Source organism: Amblyomma mixtum, chromosome 5, assembly GCF_055824585.1.
Source record: "Amblyomma mixtum isolate Tamu chromosome 5, ASM5582458v1, whole genome shotgun sequence".
Lineage (NCBI taxonomy): Eukaryota > Metazoa > Arthropoda > Arachnida > Ixodida > Ixodidae > Amblyomma > Amblyomma mixtum.
The window spans coordinates 34909782-34926710 of NC_143016.1; the positions used below are offsets into that span (position 1 = coordinate 34909782).

General features: G+C 45.8%; 1 protein-coding gene across 1 annotated transcript in view; it reads right to left on the bottom strand.

The window, feature by feature from the left end:
• Positions 1–16929, bottom strand: part of LOC149341731 (corticotropin-releasing hormone receptor 1-like) — a 44163-nt gene that overhangs the window by 13047 nt on the left and 14187 nt on the right. The window contains exons 3-4 of the mRNA XM_089542017.1: positions 16144–16229; positions 14482–14617 (exon numbers count right to left, since the gene is read on the bottom strand). Coding sequence (XP_089398143.1) covers positions 14482–14617; positions 16144–16229 — 222 coding nt within the window. The remainder of the gene's footprint in view (positions 1–14481; positions 14618–16143; positions 16230–16929) is intronic.

The window sequence follows — 16929 nt, forward strand, 5'->3', positions numbered from 1 at the left end:
GTATGCCTTGGTGCTGCAGTGGTGATCACTTGGCTATTCTATGTACAACTAGTAGTGAAACTATAATCGCTGCGTTAGGCGCCCGTGGTCGTGGCCGCCGCGATCTACTCCGGCGGCGGCGCGCGCCGTTGCTCAAAAGCGCGCTTCGATCACGGAGGCCCCGCCGTGGTGGCACCGCCGCGGCTTGCGACGGCGCGAGTCGCCCTCCATGGTAGCCCTTCTCTTCGGCGTGACGTCACAAAGCACCTGTTGCGCTCCTAGCGGAGAGCGCAGGCGTTAGGCGCCGGTGGTGGTGGCACCGCCGCGCCACGCCAAAGGCTGAAAGTGCAAGTAGTAAAGCTTTCGCTTTAAAAAAAAAGGCGGCCAAGAAACCTGAAACCCCAGAATAAATCAGTGGGAAGCCAGTGCCAGCACCTTGTCTTTGGGCTTCTTCACTCGCCCCGTCCTCTTCTTAGCGATGAAAAGCCGCGTGATCACGAACCAACAAGCTGAAATAAATTTTTGCTCAGGCAAAACGAGCCTGTGGCGTTGGAGACGAAAGAGCGTGGATAGTTCAAGGAAATAAATGTTTGCGCTCAGGCGTCAAACGGGCTAAGCGACAGAAAACAATATCAGATAAGCGACAGGAGTGTCGAGAAGAGAGTATGATTTTACTTCGAAATCAGTTGGACGTTCTTACAAGCCCCTTTAGTTATTAACGTACCTCTTGATGAAAAACGAAAGCGCTAAATTTCAGGGTGCAATACTCAATACCATCCACCTAAGCACCGCCATGCAGCTACCCGTGCAAAGAAAAGCTGTACAGCTTTCACATCTTCGCAGCTTAAGAAAAATTCATCTTGGTCTGGTTTTCGAACCCGGGACCACCGCCTCTCCGGGGCAGTCACTCTACCACGTGAGCTAACAAGGAAGTTCGGCTGATGGCAGGGAGAGGCCGAATTTAAATGCTAATAAGTATTGGCTTCTTTATGACAAATTTACTCCATCCTGGAGAATTTTCCTGAAACACAATCGACTAAAAATAGCTTTCATTAAAAACTAAGGCATTCGCGCATCGGTAATCTGCCTTCGCATTACATGCCCTGCCCACGCCCATTTCTTGTTGATTTCGACTAGGGTAATAAACCCGCTTTCGCTCCGTGACCCACTCTGCTCTCTTCCGATCTCTTAACGTTGTACCTTGCATTTTTTTTACCTTTCAAACCAAACTGTTTTCGTTAGGCTCCACGTTTCAGCGCCATTGGTGAGTACCGGTAAGAAACAGCTGTTTTACACTTTTCTCTGGAAGGATATTGGTAAAGTGCTATTCTTGATCTAAGAGTACGTGCCAAATTCACTCCGCCCCATTTTTATTCTTCTAGCGATTTCATTACCGTGACGTCGATTTGCGGTCACTACCTGCCCTCAGTAGATTTATTCCCTTATCACTTCCAGCACCTCGCTACCACTCGCAATTTGCTGTTCCCTTCTGAGACTGCTGAACATTACTTTCCACCATGTTAATCTTTAGATCCACCATTCTGCTTAGCCTGTCCAAGACATTGATTATGCTTTGCAATTCACTGTCTGAGTGACATAACCAAGCAACGCCACAGCCGAGCCACAAATACTAAGGTATTCCACATTAGCTGTTATCCCCAACTGTTCCCAGTATGGGTCTCTGAATACCCCCTGTAAACAGGTGAATAGCACTGGAGAAATCGTGTATGCTCGCCTGACATCTTTGTGTTGTGGAATTTTATTGCTGGCTTTATGGAGGACTATGGTGGCTTTGCAATCGTTATAGATACCTTCCAGTACTTTTAGATAAGGCTATTCTGCACCATGTTTTCGGAATGCCTGCATGACTGCTGAGGCTACGACTGAATCAAGTTTCTCAAAATCTATGATGGCTATATTTATAGATATGTTATGTCTAGCGCATTTTCCTATCACATGATTGATACTGTGAATGTGGTTCATTGTCGAGCGTTTTTTTTTTACTGCTGATTGGTTACAGCACAGAACTTGTCCCTGCCGCCCTGAGGTGCGCATAATGCATTCTGCACGAAAATATTTTCAGAAAAGCAAGCGTTGGTTAAGAGGAATGGGCCTTTTCATGACGCAAGAAAGTAAGTGTGGTGCGCACAAACTCTGATCCGGGCTTTGCGGTGAAGCTGTCGTCAGGTGGTGTTGACATCGTGTTTGTTTAGGGTACACCAACAGAAAGAGAAGAGCCGCATCAAACACGCGCGTTCAGACGCACAGCGAGTGTAATGCACCCCTTTTTTACTAGCATTAAAAGTGAAAGCAGAACAGATATAATCACACGCGCATCGCTAAGTTATTTGCAGAAAGCTAGGCAAACATACGCAGATGCAAGCCATGCTGAAATTCTGAGATGCCTTGGATGAGCGACCTAGTGTGCTGCTTTTAAAACATAGTTGAAAATGGTGCAAGTCCGTGCTCGTTGGGGTACGCTGTGGCAGTTCATCCTCTCTTTTTTTTCCTTGCCAATAAGAGAACGTGCAAGAACGGGACACAAAGGGGGGTGTTAGCACAGGCATGGCGCTGGCGTTGAAGTAATACTTCGGGTTTAGTGACGCAATGGCAACTTCGTCATATAATGCTGCGAACGAAGACGCCTCAGTGTCTGCGTCAGAGTCCGATGGCGGCTGGTTAGCGCCGTGTCTGTGAAAACATCTTCCTGTGCGCCCATTCTTCACGTGCTATATGGTTTACAGAGATCAAATATCAATCCACTCACACTTACATCTCGCATTTTAGGATTGCGCACAACCGGTGGCGCCACTGCACTTAGTAAATTATGACATTGCATTCCATATGATAAAATCGCATAAAATAACTTAGTCGTCTCGGATGTGGAATATTTTTTAATAAAAAAATATCGCAAATATTTCTTCTCTGTAATCTGAGAGGAACAAGCTTCTGTCTTCTTTTTTTTTACTTGTGTGGCAGTGCAAGTAGAAAGAGATGTAGATTTCGCAATTTCGTGCGTGTATTTTATGAAGTAATCAAATACGAGGCAGCACATGGTCAAAATAATAACTAAATAAAAGACCACAGATACGTGGGAAGTTGTTGAGTTATGCGATGACCTAGCTTCACTTTTACCGCAAACACTCCCATGAAGACCAGCGTGAGGAAAGAGTAATAATTGCAACTCATTCTTTTTTATTCTCCATGGATGTAACAAGTGACATTTAAATACAGATGGTCCAATGAATAAAATTGGCACATTTTTGAAAAGATAGGGGCAATGCAAGGTTTACTGTGGGATTAAAGGTTGTATTGTTTTTGTGTTGAGAAAAATGAAAGCGAAAACTCGTTATCCGTCATGGGAGCATGCAACGACACATTACACGCGCAGTGCAGCGACACACCTAATCCGCAGTAGGTCGTCAAGCGTAAATGAGGGAGGGCATAAATATATTTCAGCGCAGCTATGATTATCTAAGGCTTTGAAACTTCATCTAGTGGCAAGAAGGTGATAATCACAATAGTCTGTGGTCTCCAGAAACATACTTCAAGATTTTTTTTCTTAGTTTCGACGTCTTCAGGACATTACGTCGCCTAATATACTAGAAGGGCAGCGGTGGTCCACATGAAGTACCCAAAGTAGCAACGCAAAAAAATCGTGCATGCTGTACATTTTACGCTCTAAAAATTCGTCTCGAAGGTGAACTTGGAATAGTTAGCGTTATCGTTATCGCTAAAGGAAAACTGTACTCTGTGCATGCGTTACATCATAACAAAACGTAGTAAACCTCTTACTCTGGATTAGTGTAAGACACCATTTTAGATCAAAGGGAACAGCCATTACTGGAGCATTCGGTGCAGTTCAAGTTGCACAGCTCCCTACGCGAGTTCTTTATTAGGGCGCCGGCATTTCGGCAACATGCTGTGAAAAAAAAAGCGAAAAGAAAGCCACTAGTTAACACAACAGTACGCCACAAGCAGGAAGTGTCCTTTATAAATCGGGTTACGCGGTTTTGGCCCTCCACGCAGCCAACCCACAGAAGAAAGGCTGGGTGATGGCAATCGACGCAAGCATAATCGGAACATAAACAAAGTGAACAAAGCAGGAAGGAGCCTCAGGGTGCATAGCCAACATTTCCACTAGGGTCTAGGGAAAGCGATAATCATTGCCAGGGGATGGGGGTATTGCCTTCACTCCAAGAGGGAACCTCCGGTGATGGGAAGAGGGTGTGATGTGGCAAGGGAATTAAGATGGGGAGTAAGGTATGTTGCCGGGCTGGCTGGTTCTATATGTTAACTTGTGAAACAAGGGGCTACATTCACATGTCAGTGCAGCTCCTTGTTTTAGGAGCTACGTCAGAGCGAACTGGATTACGTCAGTACGGGAAAGTACCTGAGAGGCTCTTAAGTGTCCTTTGGAGGTATTTATCGCTGCTAGTTGTAAGATTTTAAATTTGTTGATTAAAAATGCTCCTCTACCTTTTCTATCTCTTACAGATTTAAAGCCTGATTGAAGAATTAATATTTATTTATTTATTTACTACGACAAACTAACAAAAAACCAACTGAGAACAAACTTTTGTTCAAATTCGAGCCGAAACAATTTAAGAACTAACCAAGTAAGAGCGAATGTTATAAAAAGTCACTAAGAGTCAGAAACAAAAGTACTCAACTTGTAAAGAAATGAAGGAAGATAGTAGGGCTAACAAAAGTATTAGGCAGAGCATTCCATTCTCTAACCTCTTAGGAAAAAACGAATATCTGAATAAATCAATATTAAACCTATAATAATTTAAGTGTGCAGAATGTTATGTTCATAGTAGCAATGGTCAGGTTGCTTAAAATTCTACACGTTCTTTCTTCAGAAAGCGCAGCAGCCACTGGCCACCTGAAATGATGAACGCTTAAAACGCTGGATAAGCCCTCTGAGGCTCTTGACTTCTTTGTTCACTCTGCGTTCAACAAACTCATCTTCTTGGGCTCTACCATAAACCTAAGGAAGTTTTATTGCCTTTTTGTTTTACGTCCGGGGGAACTGTAAACCGTGCTATCAGTTTAACCAGGCTTTCGCGAGGAAGGAAGAGGAGATCTGCGTTAGTTTCGAGCTACAAGTTAAAGAACCGTAACTCATTCTGTTCAGACATAGGCGCTGTTCTAGGGATACATGCAGTACGTGGTGTGCTAATGTTAAATGCGTAGTTCTTTTGTATTCCTCTGTTCAGTTTTATCTTTTCAGAATGCTCTACAAGAAATATTGCCCGATTCCTTTGAAGTTATTTTTCTAAATTCAGCTGACTGCTCGTAGAAGGGCTGTGCACATGAGGCGATTTAAGTTGGTATCAGACCTTATTCTTTCGAGATAGGAAGAATGCCTTCACACGTCGGCAGCGATATGCTGCATTCATTATAAAAGGATCAACCTCAGTGATCAAGGGGAACGTAATGTTGTACACATTTTAGAGGCACAGCAATTTCAGAGTTTTTAATTTTGACCTCACTCGGTGGTTGCGTCAAATGAGGGCTTATCTAAGACTGAAAACTGTTCCAGACCGAAAACGCGTCACAAAGCGCAACGCGGAAACTCTACATTGTGTTCACCCTGACACAAGGATGTAGCCTTTCCACAGTAAAGTAACTATGAGTTAGTGAGTGGGGAGAGGACTTTTCTGGATTAAACTAACATACCAGCGACTAAAATCTAACTGTGCGTCAACTGCCGCGGATGTGTTACGCCCACAAATTCACAATGTTATTCTCTCAGCATAATTGAAAGAGCGTTTGTTCACTCAACATTTTAAGACTGAGGCCAAAGATATTTCGTGTGTAGTCAGGCGGCAGTCATGACGACTACCATCACAAAAAGCCTTGCGCAAGGAAGTCTTCTAAAATACTCCCATCGTGGGTTTCTCTGCACGTGCCGCGAACACTGCGTAAAAATTAACGAAGTGAATTTTGAGGCCGCTTGATTGCACTTATGTGCCTGAAATCAGAGCAGAAAACAAAAGAGAAAATTCTTCGCAAACGGCTTAAAATCTACATTTGAAGGAAAAGCAAGCGCAGCTGAGAAATTTCAACTCGATAACATTATAGTATTAGCCAACTGAATTTCAACAATTTTTACCTACCAAAAACCGCATTGCATTAAAACTATGCATCCGAAACAGAAAAAAACTCATTCTGCCACAGCCACCTATGGTGAAATGGGCGTTCTGAGTTAGCTATAGGAAAAGTTTCAATATCTCGCGCAGAATTCATAATGCTCTTTTATTCACGCTCGGCTCACACACAAAGACTGGATAGTAAGAGCATTCATATAATTTGAAATATATTGTCCCCGACAAACGCAGCAGGAAGCGGGAAGCACAGTCGTTCTCTAGCGCGAGGCTCGCCGAACCGTCGAGCTCAGTTAAGACAAAGAAGACGCTCGCCCGCGCGCTGGGAGTTAAGGTTCGGCCACCAGGTGGCGCCGACAGAGTGTCAGCAGTGGGGCAATATATATAAGGGTGACCGGCTGCTTGTGAAAAAAATAACCGCGCCATTTCGCTGACAGCTACATGCTGCGAAACACTAGAACAGATCATAGTTCACTTCATAATCAACTTTCTTGAGAGTATACGACTGGCTGGTTTCGTGTAGATGGCGTTCGGGAGCGGTTGTCCACGTGTGCGCAGCTTGTAACAGCTGTTTACTAATCCGCTTTAACACCTTATTCTTCTGGACAGGCTGCTCTTCCTTAGGTTTGGTTTATAGGGTTTAACGTCCCAAAGCGACTCAGACTATCAGAGACGCCGTAGTGAAGGGCTCCGGAAATTTCGGCCACCTGGGGATCTTTAACGTGCACTGACATCGCACAGTACACGGGCCTCTAGAATTTTGCCTCCATCGAAATTCGACCGCAGCGGCCGGGATCGAACCCGCGTCTTTGGGGTCAGCAGCCGAGCGCCGTAACCACTGAGCCACCGCGGCGGCGTGCTCTTCCTTAATTTGAGCAAATGTTTCTTAGCGCCACAGTCAGCTATACATTTGTTTCATAGCACCACAACTGGCTATTCATTTGTTCGAAGCTTTCGCTTACCACAGGCACACACAGAAAAATAAAATCAGGGAACACACAAGCTCCACCTTAAGGGTACGACGCTACAACATTAATGATTCCCTTTGGATCATCTGGGCCCTAGCACATGCGGGGATAGAGGGAAATAAGGTAGCGGACGCTACCGCCCGCTTAACCGCGCTTAACCATTGGGCATCGCCTCTCTCGCTGCCTGATCCGGCTACTGATTTCAATCCGGCTATTACTTTTCAGGAGATCTCTCTCCTGTTACGACCCATCTTGAGACCCGAGATCAAACGGAGGTGGATTCAACAGTAGCACCATTTCTACGGGATGTTTGACCCCCAGGATGACCCCACGGCTCGGTGCCAACGACCTTTTAGAAGGACCGACGACCGGGGAAGTTGGGTTGCCCCTCGACTGAAAAAAGCCCGGAACGAATCAGAGGAAGCCGGCCCAGCTGCGTCTGTGACGTCAACAGGCCACACCTGTGTTCGATGGACGCGAGCGGCGAACACAATGCTATCGTGATGCGGACTTGGCATCTTCCTCGCCAGTTCCCACGTGCGGGCTCTCAACAGGTGGCTTGGTTGGCAGTGACGTGTGGTGGCGATCTTTTGTGCCACGGAGAATTGCCGCCTAGTGAAAGGGCTCAACAGGTCTTCGATGGCTGTGCTAGTGCCGATCTTTTGTGTCGCGATGGATTGTCGCCTGGTGAAAGGGCGGAGCCTTGGGCTATATAACCTGCGACCAAAGTGGACACGAACGTTCTGAACCTTGGGTATAGGTTCATCCAGTGTGGCTCTGAACCTTGGGTATAGGTTCATCCAGTGTGGCTCTGAACCTTGGGTATAGGTTCATCCAGTGTGGCTCTGAACCTTGGGTAATAGGTTCATCCATTGGCTCTGGGCCCTGGGTAAAAGGCTCATCCAGACGCTCGACGCTATGAACTCTTAACTTTTGATTCCTTGCTCTTCTTTTTGTAAATTTATGTAAATAAGTGTCTTAGTTTCTTGCCATTAAATCTGCTTGTTTTTGTAATCTCCAACTTCGAAGTTCTGAAATTCCTCATCCCGGCCACGCTACCTCGAGCCGCAACACTCCTGTATCAAACCGCTCACGGCCGATACCCGCACCCCTGTAAAGGCCTCAAGAAGGCGGAGGAGCGTTGGCTTCTTCGTCTCTGCACCAACACGGTACTATGCCCGGCAGTGATTAAAAATTTCAATTCTGCCTTTTCGGGCGAGTGTCCTCACTGTGGGGAAGTGTTTGCGGACACGTATCACATGGTGTGGGCATGCCCTGCCAATCCTGTTTTCCCACCCCATCCCCACTCCACCCTAGAGGACTGGGAGGCTGCCCTGCTCGGCTGCTCAACTCTCCAGGACCAACGAGCCCTGGTGACAAGAGCCCTGGCAGCCGCGGAGGCCACCGAGGTCCCGGATTAGGGATCCCTCCTAGTGATTGTGAGGGCCGGGCCCTTCAGGCCCGGTCCAAGCAATACCTCTCTCCTAAATAGTACAAATAAATGTTTTACACCACCACCACCACCGTCGGATAAGACACACAAGGCCTCTCTTTAACCAAGTCGAACGAACGTGCCTCTGCACCTCTGCGTGAGATTTGAACTGTATTCGTAAGGATGAGACCAGAGCAGTGTTATGTAAGCGTTACGATCATAGCACTGCTTTACTTTCCGATTTGGCCTGTGAACACAGCTTTGTGGACGTTGGTCAAGAAAACAATGATAGAGTTCATTTTGCTCATTTTCGTTGTTCGCCAAGTGCTCGGCTTGAAAGAATTTACGATTCGGCATACACGTTAGCTATTGTCCTTGGTTACTTAGTGCGGCTAGTATTTTTTAGTAATCACTGCCTGGTGTCAATTCAGCTCGGGAGGTGTAGTCGATGGGAGCAGTGGAAGATGAATAACTGTCTGCTCCAGACGAAATATTTCAGTGTACTATTTCAAGCTGCATGACAGACACAATGCCACGAGGCGACCCCGAAGTTTTTCGAAGTGGGATTTATTTTAACGGAAGACAAAAATTTGGCTATAGGGGCCTCACCAAGAATCGCGTGCCCAAAGAGACAACACCTGAGTGATCTCTGGTGTAATTTAATTGAGCTTCATGAGCTAGAGAGAATTGGTCCAGGTGCCTAAACAGATGAAATCAATAACGTAAAAGCAGACCGTCAAAAGTTTTCAACCGAAATATATAAGAGGGCCTTGATAAAGTTTAGCCGTAGGTTTCTAGATCAGCAGCCATCTCATCGGGAGATAACTGATGAATGGCAGACAGCTCTTGCAAAGGAAATATTTAAAATTCAATACGAAGGCTGCTCATACAAATAGCCAACTAGTACTCTGAATGCTTTATTTGACTACGATCGGACGCTCTTTAGAAGTTTCTGAGAGCCCAAGTGGGTGATCAGAATATAGTTGCTTACTCGAAGCCCTTCCTTGACGATGAGCAGGGTGCTGTAGTGGAGTGACTTATCACTTTGGACCAAATTAAACTTGCCATTTCTTACTTGCAGGGTTAGAAATATCCTCTTATCAGGTTTGCGCTGTCAGAGGCTGTAGTGTACAAACCAATACACAAATTGCTCATTCGGTATTGGAGACAGTATCGGATGAATGGCGCTGGCATTTCATGATCTAAGCACATTACGAACGTGTGTACAGTGGTGAGCAGCCTTGTCTAGAGCGCTTGAGCAGTGCGCACTTGGTAACAAAAACCGAAATTAGAGAGCGGCCCCTCATTACAGGGCAAAGTTTTCGTGCCTGCTTTGTTTACGAGGCTATCTGGCGCTACTTCCGTGCAAGCGTTGCAGCTCGACCCTAGAGGCTGCCACAAAATCTGGATTTGTTTGCAAGGAAGTGCACCGCCCGAGCGCTCTAGACAAGGCTGCTCACCACTGTACATCCGGCCCACATAAACTTAGCTTTCTGTATCATTAACTGAGAGTTCCGGATTTAAAACCTGCAGCCTACACGACTTTCATATTGCAAAAATAGGAAAACGCAGCAAAAGTGTGGGATAGCTTTTAGCTGACGGGTAAATACTAACTTGAAATCCTTCAGAGGCGAGCAGTGGGCTTCATGCTTGATAATTATAAGCCCACTGATTCTCCGCCAAAACTGATGCTTGACCGCCACTCCCTACTGCAGAATCGCGAAGCATTGTAGCCCGACTGAAATTTGTTTACAGTGTGCAACGAGTGACTGGAACTTGACGGACAAATACATGTCGAACATTACTTGTCACGCGGATATAGGAACCGTCACATTCACAACTTGCTGCCTTACCGCTCACGCACAACTGGCTTAAACCTCCTGTGGCATCGCGCCATTTTTTGTGGCCCCGACTTTTCAACCTGTTTTTTTTAAGCATGTAGAGCCGTCTTCACGAAGGCAGCGATGTCTGCTCCACTTGAAGTCCCTGCTGGACAGAATATTAAAGCATCGCTTCTCAAAATCAAGAGATAAAGATGGAAGTCACGAAGTCCTACAGTGAGCCTGGGAAGTGTTGTCTGGTGCTGTAACTTTTTCTTTTCCCACGGGGGGGGGGGGGGGGGGGGGGGGGGAATTTTTTTGAAGGACACAGTAATTGACATTTTGTTGCCAACTTCGGATTATAAAGAAAGAAACTCATTGGGCGTAAACGTGCTTTCTTTTTTTTACGAATAGGGCCTGAATTCCGTGGCGTAGAAGTGAACGCAGTGAGTGAATTGTTGAAGTTCTTGAGCCATTGATGTTATTTTGGGAAATAGGGACTTCCAAATGTACGTACACAAATTTTCACACCTATCCCGAAAGTAGAACATTTTGTGTGTCTGAAAGGGATTTTCTTTTCTTCCTCGTACAGTTATTCACTGTAACATCTTCGCTCAACTATATTTTTCACTGATAGTTTTGAGCAGGTGCTACTCCCACATTTTCACTTGCAATCTTATGCGTTGTCCTTCTGTTTCTTTTATGCTTATATTCTTTCTGCTATGAAGTTGGCTGCGCAAGTTCATTTTTGCTCTGATTATTAGCTCAAGACTACGTTTTTCAGACGTTGAAAGGTCAACCTGTTCGTTTCTTTTTTTCTTCTTCCTTTTCTGTCGACCTGTCTAATACAGGAGCACAGACATTTTTTTGCCTTCTGAAACTCAAGCTGTTTGTACACACATTCCCACCTGCTCGGTCTCTATGAGACCGTAGTACGTACTAAACAAAAAACAAAAATTCAGCTAGCCAACTGTCAAGACAGCGTTCCGCGATAAAGAGGCCTTGCATCCAAGATATTCGTGAAGCCAGCCTAAATACTGATCGTGAATACCTTTTCTTTTTGTTTGAATACTCTTTTTTTTCTCTTAGCAGATCTAACCATCAACTTTCCTTCCTCACGTCACGCTCTAGCCGTAAAATTGCCCATTTAGAGCAATGTGTGACTGGAGGTCATGCGAAACAGAGAGAGAAAGCACTTTACTAAGCGACTCTGGGCTAGTCGACGAATAGAGAACGGGCTTGTTCCATTAGTCCGTCCTACAACTGGTCCGAGGTCAGCCAGCCAGTCTATAAAGGAGGCCATAGGAAGCTCTCTGCGCGCCACGACACCAAAAGCAGGAACTGAAGCTTTGTCACTTCTGGCGCCGGATATAACGTGGTAACTGCAGTTGCATGGGATGCTGCATTCTAGAGAATACTGCACAGTCCAGCAACGGGTCTGCTCAGTGCATAATACACCACCACTCTACGGATTAAACTCCACCAAGACTACGCATCCCACGACAGCCAATGCCAAAGGGAAGATTTACGGTGCTCTACATTTATGCTAGAAAGGTGAATACCTTCCCTATAGCCTGACATTACTCTCCCAATCTAGGTCATAAAACATCACTGTCAAAGTCTTACTGCTACGACAGCTACCCTACCCATGAAGCATAACACCGTTACCCTCCTGGACGACGTGGCCCTGCTTTTTGTTGCAGGTTTTAATTCAATACCTTGACAGAACTCTGCGAGATGAGTTTTTAATTACCAATTCATAGTTAGCTGCAGTCTGCTAGTTAATATAATAAAACAGCAATGAATCGCTGTACACTGACAGATAAAATATATACAGCGACCTAGCTCTGCAGAGGAAGAATGAGCAAATGCCGATAAGAAAGGGTGCCAGGCAAGGGGACACAACTCACTCGCTCTTATTCACTGCACATTGACAATTGGTGTTTAGAAGGCTCGATTGAGAAGAACTAGGCGCAATAATGTACTCGAAAAAATATCTTGGCAACATCTGAGTAGCTGGTGACATAGCGCGGTAAAGAAATTCTTATGATGGATTGTTGCATATGCTTGAGGACTTACACACACGGAGTTGCATACGAACTGAGGGGCGAGTTGTTCTCACATGAAGGCGAAACAGTACAGCGGAGGTTTTCCTGCCAGGCTGAAAACGTTGTCACATCAGGATACCCTCTTCATGTTCTGTCATCAGTGGCAGAGGGGTTGTTAAATAGTTGAAAGATGGCGCAACATTTTACCCTGATCAAGCTTATAGTAGATGAAAGAACGTGTCTGTCATGCCGTATCTTCATGTTCTTTCTCACAATTTAGAAACAATAGAAAAATATCAGGAGAAAAGTCCGCCTTTTCGGTTCCTGTACGATATGCAAGCTTGTGCGAGCGTGTAAAAGCCCTACTATAAACTTTGTCTGAATGCTCAAAAACACACAACAAATATTTATGGCCTCTGAGGAGAACGTGGCTTACTCGATCCTTTTGTTTTCTGGCAACTATTGTATTGGTCAAACCGGACGTTGTTCAAACGAAAAGCTCAAGGATCACCGCCGTAATGTTAGAAATGCGGCCCGCAACGTTTGAATTCATTACCGTCATTGCCATTTACTCCCGTTGTTTCATAACTGACGGTTTATCAATGCAATTAATGCGGAGGGGAATGAATTAGCAAGTGGGCTTGGGTTTCGTGAGGCCCTCTTTGCGCACTTACTGAAACTAACGCGTGCGCAAGGGATTTTTGGCACCCGCTGTGAGCCACAAGCCATCAAGCCTGCGTACAATCTGTGCGCCATCAAGCCTGCGCTTGATGGCACTTGAGGAAACACTTAATCCTTTCATTTGAACAAATTGGATAATATCCAAAATTATTTCAGAGTTTGTAAGCATGACAAGCAGGCTTCCTCCGCGCGTGTTAAACTGCTAGCCTCTCGTACTCTGGCACTAGTTGGCGCAGCTGCACACATAGGAAGCTACAAAGTTCAGGCGCATGCGTTATGGAGTCGTGGACTCAGGACCCCCTCCACGAGGACAGGTCTCCAGTCGCCCTTTGTGCACGAAGTTTTTCGTCACCGCCATCACCTCGGCATCACCCGCATTGATGGCCCGTGATTTTTTTAGGCGACTGAGATTATGAAGCTGGGTACAAGGTGTGTTGGTATCCCTTGTGTTTCTCTCTGCAGAAAAAAAAAGTATCAAACTTTTATTTCTTCTTTGATTTCGCTTGTTATCTTGTTTAGACATGTGAGATGGATTTTACTAGTGGACTGACCACTTTTTCTGTATGTCTCAGAGGCGTCTTGAGTGGCGTCTTGAATAAAACTGTCAGTTGTTAGCCAGCGCTGCTTCACTTCTTACTTAGTCCTTGTGCTGTTACAGTGTTACCGTAAAACGCAGTGAAACGTAAAAGTCTACTGGGATTCTCCTAAACATTTGACGAAAGTGAGCCGCTAGGCTGAAAAATTGATATGGTTTGGTTTATTGGGGTTTAACGTCCCAAAGCAAATCAGGCTATGAGGGACACCGTAGTGAAGGGCTCCGGAAGTTTCGACCACCTGGGGTTCTTTAACGTGCACTGACATCGCACAGCACACGGGCCTCTAGAATTTCGCCTTCATCGAAATTCGGCTGCCCCGGCCGGGATCGAACCCGCGTCTTTCGGGTAAGCACCGGAGTGCCGTAACCACTAAGCCACCACGGCGGGGCGAAAGCAACAATTGGAAGTAGTGAAGAAGTACATCTGCAGTGGCCCATCAGTAATAGCTGACGCTGATCATGACAAAAATCCCACGAAGAATAATTTGAGGTTCGAACGAATTTGGGAGAACTCCGATGCTATCAACAGGAGCTTATTGATTTGTCACAAACTAAAAATATAAAACAGTTGATTTCTGTCAGTGCTCACTTATGGTGCCAAGATGTGGAGGGAAACTAAAAGGCTTGGACATAGATGGAGGAACGAAGAGGAGAAGGACAGGCGGGGAGAGTAACCGAGACAACAAACCAGTTTGCAGCCGTAAACTGGGAGAAAGGATGAGGGGATATAAAGGTCAATAGGAAAAGGGATAAAAGAGGAAATGAGGTCCGCACAGCGTGCTATGGAAAGCAAAGGGACTGGGATACAAACGGATATAACATTGAATTGCCGGCGGATGGCATACCTGCGACGACTGCAGAAGGGCGTTGCAGATGACGTAGGCGCTCTCGAAGTGGGCGTCGTCTCGAGGATTGATGCAGAAAAACAGGTGCGTAATGCCCAACAGGGGGAAAAGTAGCGCTGTCGCCTTGGACACCTTTCTGCGTGAATGGAAGGGGAGGAGGGTAGGTGGGAGGGCGAAAGCATACTGGCCCAGAAATCATATCTATACGAATGTCGTCAACTGTCAGAGGATAATTCGCACTTCTGCAAACGACTAGCAGTATTTAACCTTTGCTGTCAAAGTGTGATGTAGATACAGAAACAGCAGATGCAGGAGAGCTTGATATGTTACGCTCAAGTAGGAAAACGCGACAAGCATTAAACCTCGACATCAGAAAATAAATCGGCACTCCATTTTTTGCTGAAGTGTTATTTTTTTCTTATTCTGTTCGAACCTTAATTTTAACCTTTATAAAGCGGTGTCCGACAGATGTGAGATTTTCAATCTGACCGAGTCCATGCGACACGAGAATATGTTCACTATTGCCTTGGAGCCAGCTCCGGATACCACGCTGACCTCTGCATCAAAAAACACCGAACCTACCGCCTAAATGAAGTGCCAAAAATATGTCCACGCTTTGCACCACAACCTGCCTCGTGTTTCGTGGTTTCCCCAAGGCCTGTTAGCGCGGCATTCCAATCAATTAGTTATTCTGCTCGCTATACTTTTAACTCAACAAATTGAAGCAGTGACCAGTATTTAAGCAAGTGCATTTCGGCCCCAACTGTTACCAGCGAGCTTTTGAAGCAGTGTGACATACTGAATGCTTTTGAACATTCTGTAAGCCCAAATTAAGCTTTAAAAAAAAATAGAAGCGGCGTCCACCACAGTTTTCTCGATTAATCGGATTCAACGAACGCGTTGGCTTGCGGATTTCAGTCCCGCAGGCATCATTCTTATAATAGCTAGTAAGCAGCATTAGCATAAGATGTGAAAGACAAATAAAACGAGAACAATTTGTGGGGCACATCAAAAACCTTTACAGAATACCATATGTAGCTTAGGCTCAATTTTGAAACAAAGCAGAGTGAGCTTCAAGTGCGTGAGTTTTATAAGCGTGGGGTGAGTGCGTAACGCGGTTTAAAGAGCTTTCGTTGTTTTAAAGCCCCACGCGAGTTCATGCGCAAGTAAGGCAGTGCCATAAGTCGAATGTCTCCTTATATTGCGTATTGCTGGCCCATCAGCCGACTAATCCTGTCTACACCGGTTGCGAGCAGTGGTACAGCATCTTTCACAACACTAAGCGCACACATGCTCGTTCGCGTGCGTACGCGGGCACATCCATAATCGCCTTATGTGGTTCCGCTTCAGCATTTTCGCTAATGACCTAGCGGCCACGCAATACAGCGACTCCTTCCATTCCACTTTGTTCTATCATGCGCAATCGGGACCGGGCTGCGGAAGCATTCGATGCGTTCGCCTGCACAATCTGCCGGATAGTAAAGCAACGAGCAACGAAAAATAAACAAACTAAGTCGGTAGCAAATTACTGAAATACCACAGGGCTCTCGCATGTATATCTGTACGCTGAAGCACGGTCAATGTCAGCGGGTGAAGGTAAGGTGTCCTCTCCTTGCATCGCTCCTGCAATCTTCTCTCGCGATTACGAAACAGCACGCTCACCTTAGCTGCATGGTCTCGATGGAGGTGTTCGACCGGAGCTTGGTGAGAAGGATGCGGATGATGTTGATCAGAAACACAGTATTCACCTGCGAAAGACGAAAAAAAAAAACAAGAAAAGCGAGATAAAACCGCCGGTTTCTTCAGGAGGCATCGACGAACGAACGACGGCAGTTAGTACACAAGACTCGAGCAAGACATCGCTAGGAGTCCCTTAATCCCGCACAGCAGGACTTAAAAGCCGCGTGCTTTTGCTTCGTGTGTAAGGCGCTCTGCCTCTGAGCGCCAGTTCGCTGGTTGGTCCCAGTGGTGGCGGCCAGATTTATTTGGCGGAAAATCGTAAAAAAGCCAATGAATGCAAACTTCAATGCGCGCTAGAGGACTCCAGATGGTTGGTGCTATTCCGTAGTTCTCCACGACGGATATCAAAGGCCACATTTTTGCGTTTTTATGCAAACGGCAATTAACATTTAACGAACAGATGAAGTTGCTCCTTGCACACGCCTCGCACAGCACACTCACATAGGTAGAACATTAGTGGGAGGGGCCTCCAAGCGAAGATGCGAAACCTCTCCTGAAGCGTTTGTTCTTTTTTGGCAGCTTTACTGGCGACTGCAGGAAACTCATAGAAATAACTGCTTTCCTGAATGCTATAAACGGAATGCTATGTGGGGTCTAAACTGAGCCTGAAAAAAATGACAGAGAATTTTTGCCTGAATTCTATAAACGTGCGAAAGCAGAATTGCATGAACGATAAAGACAACAATGAAGACAGAGAATTCTCTGTCA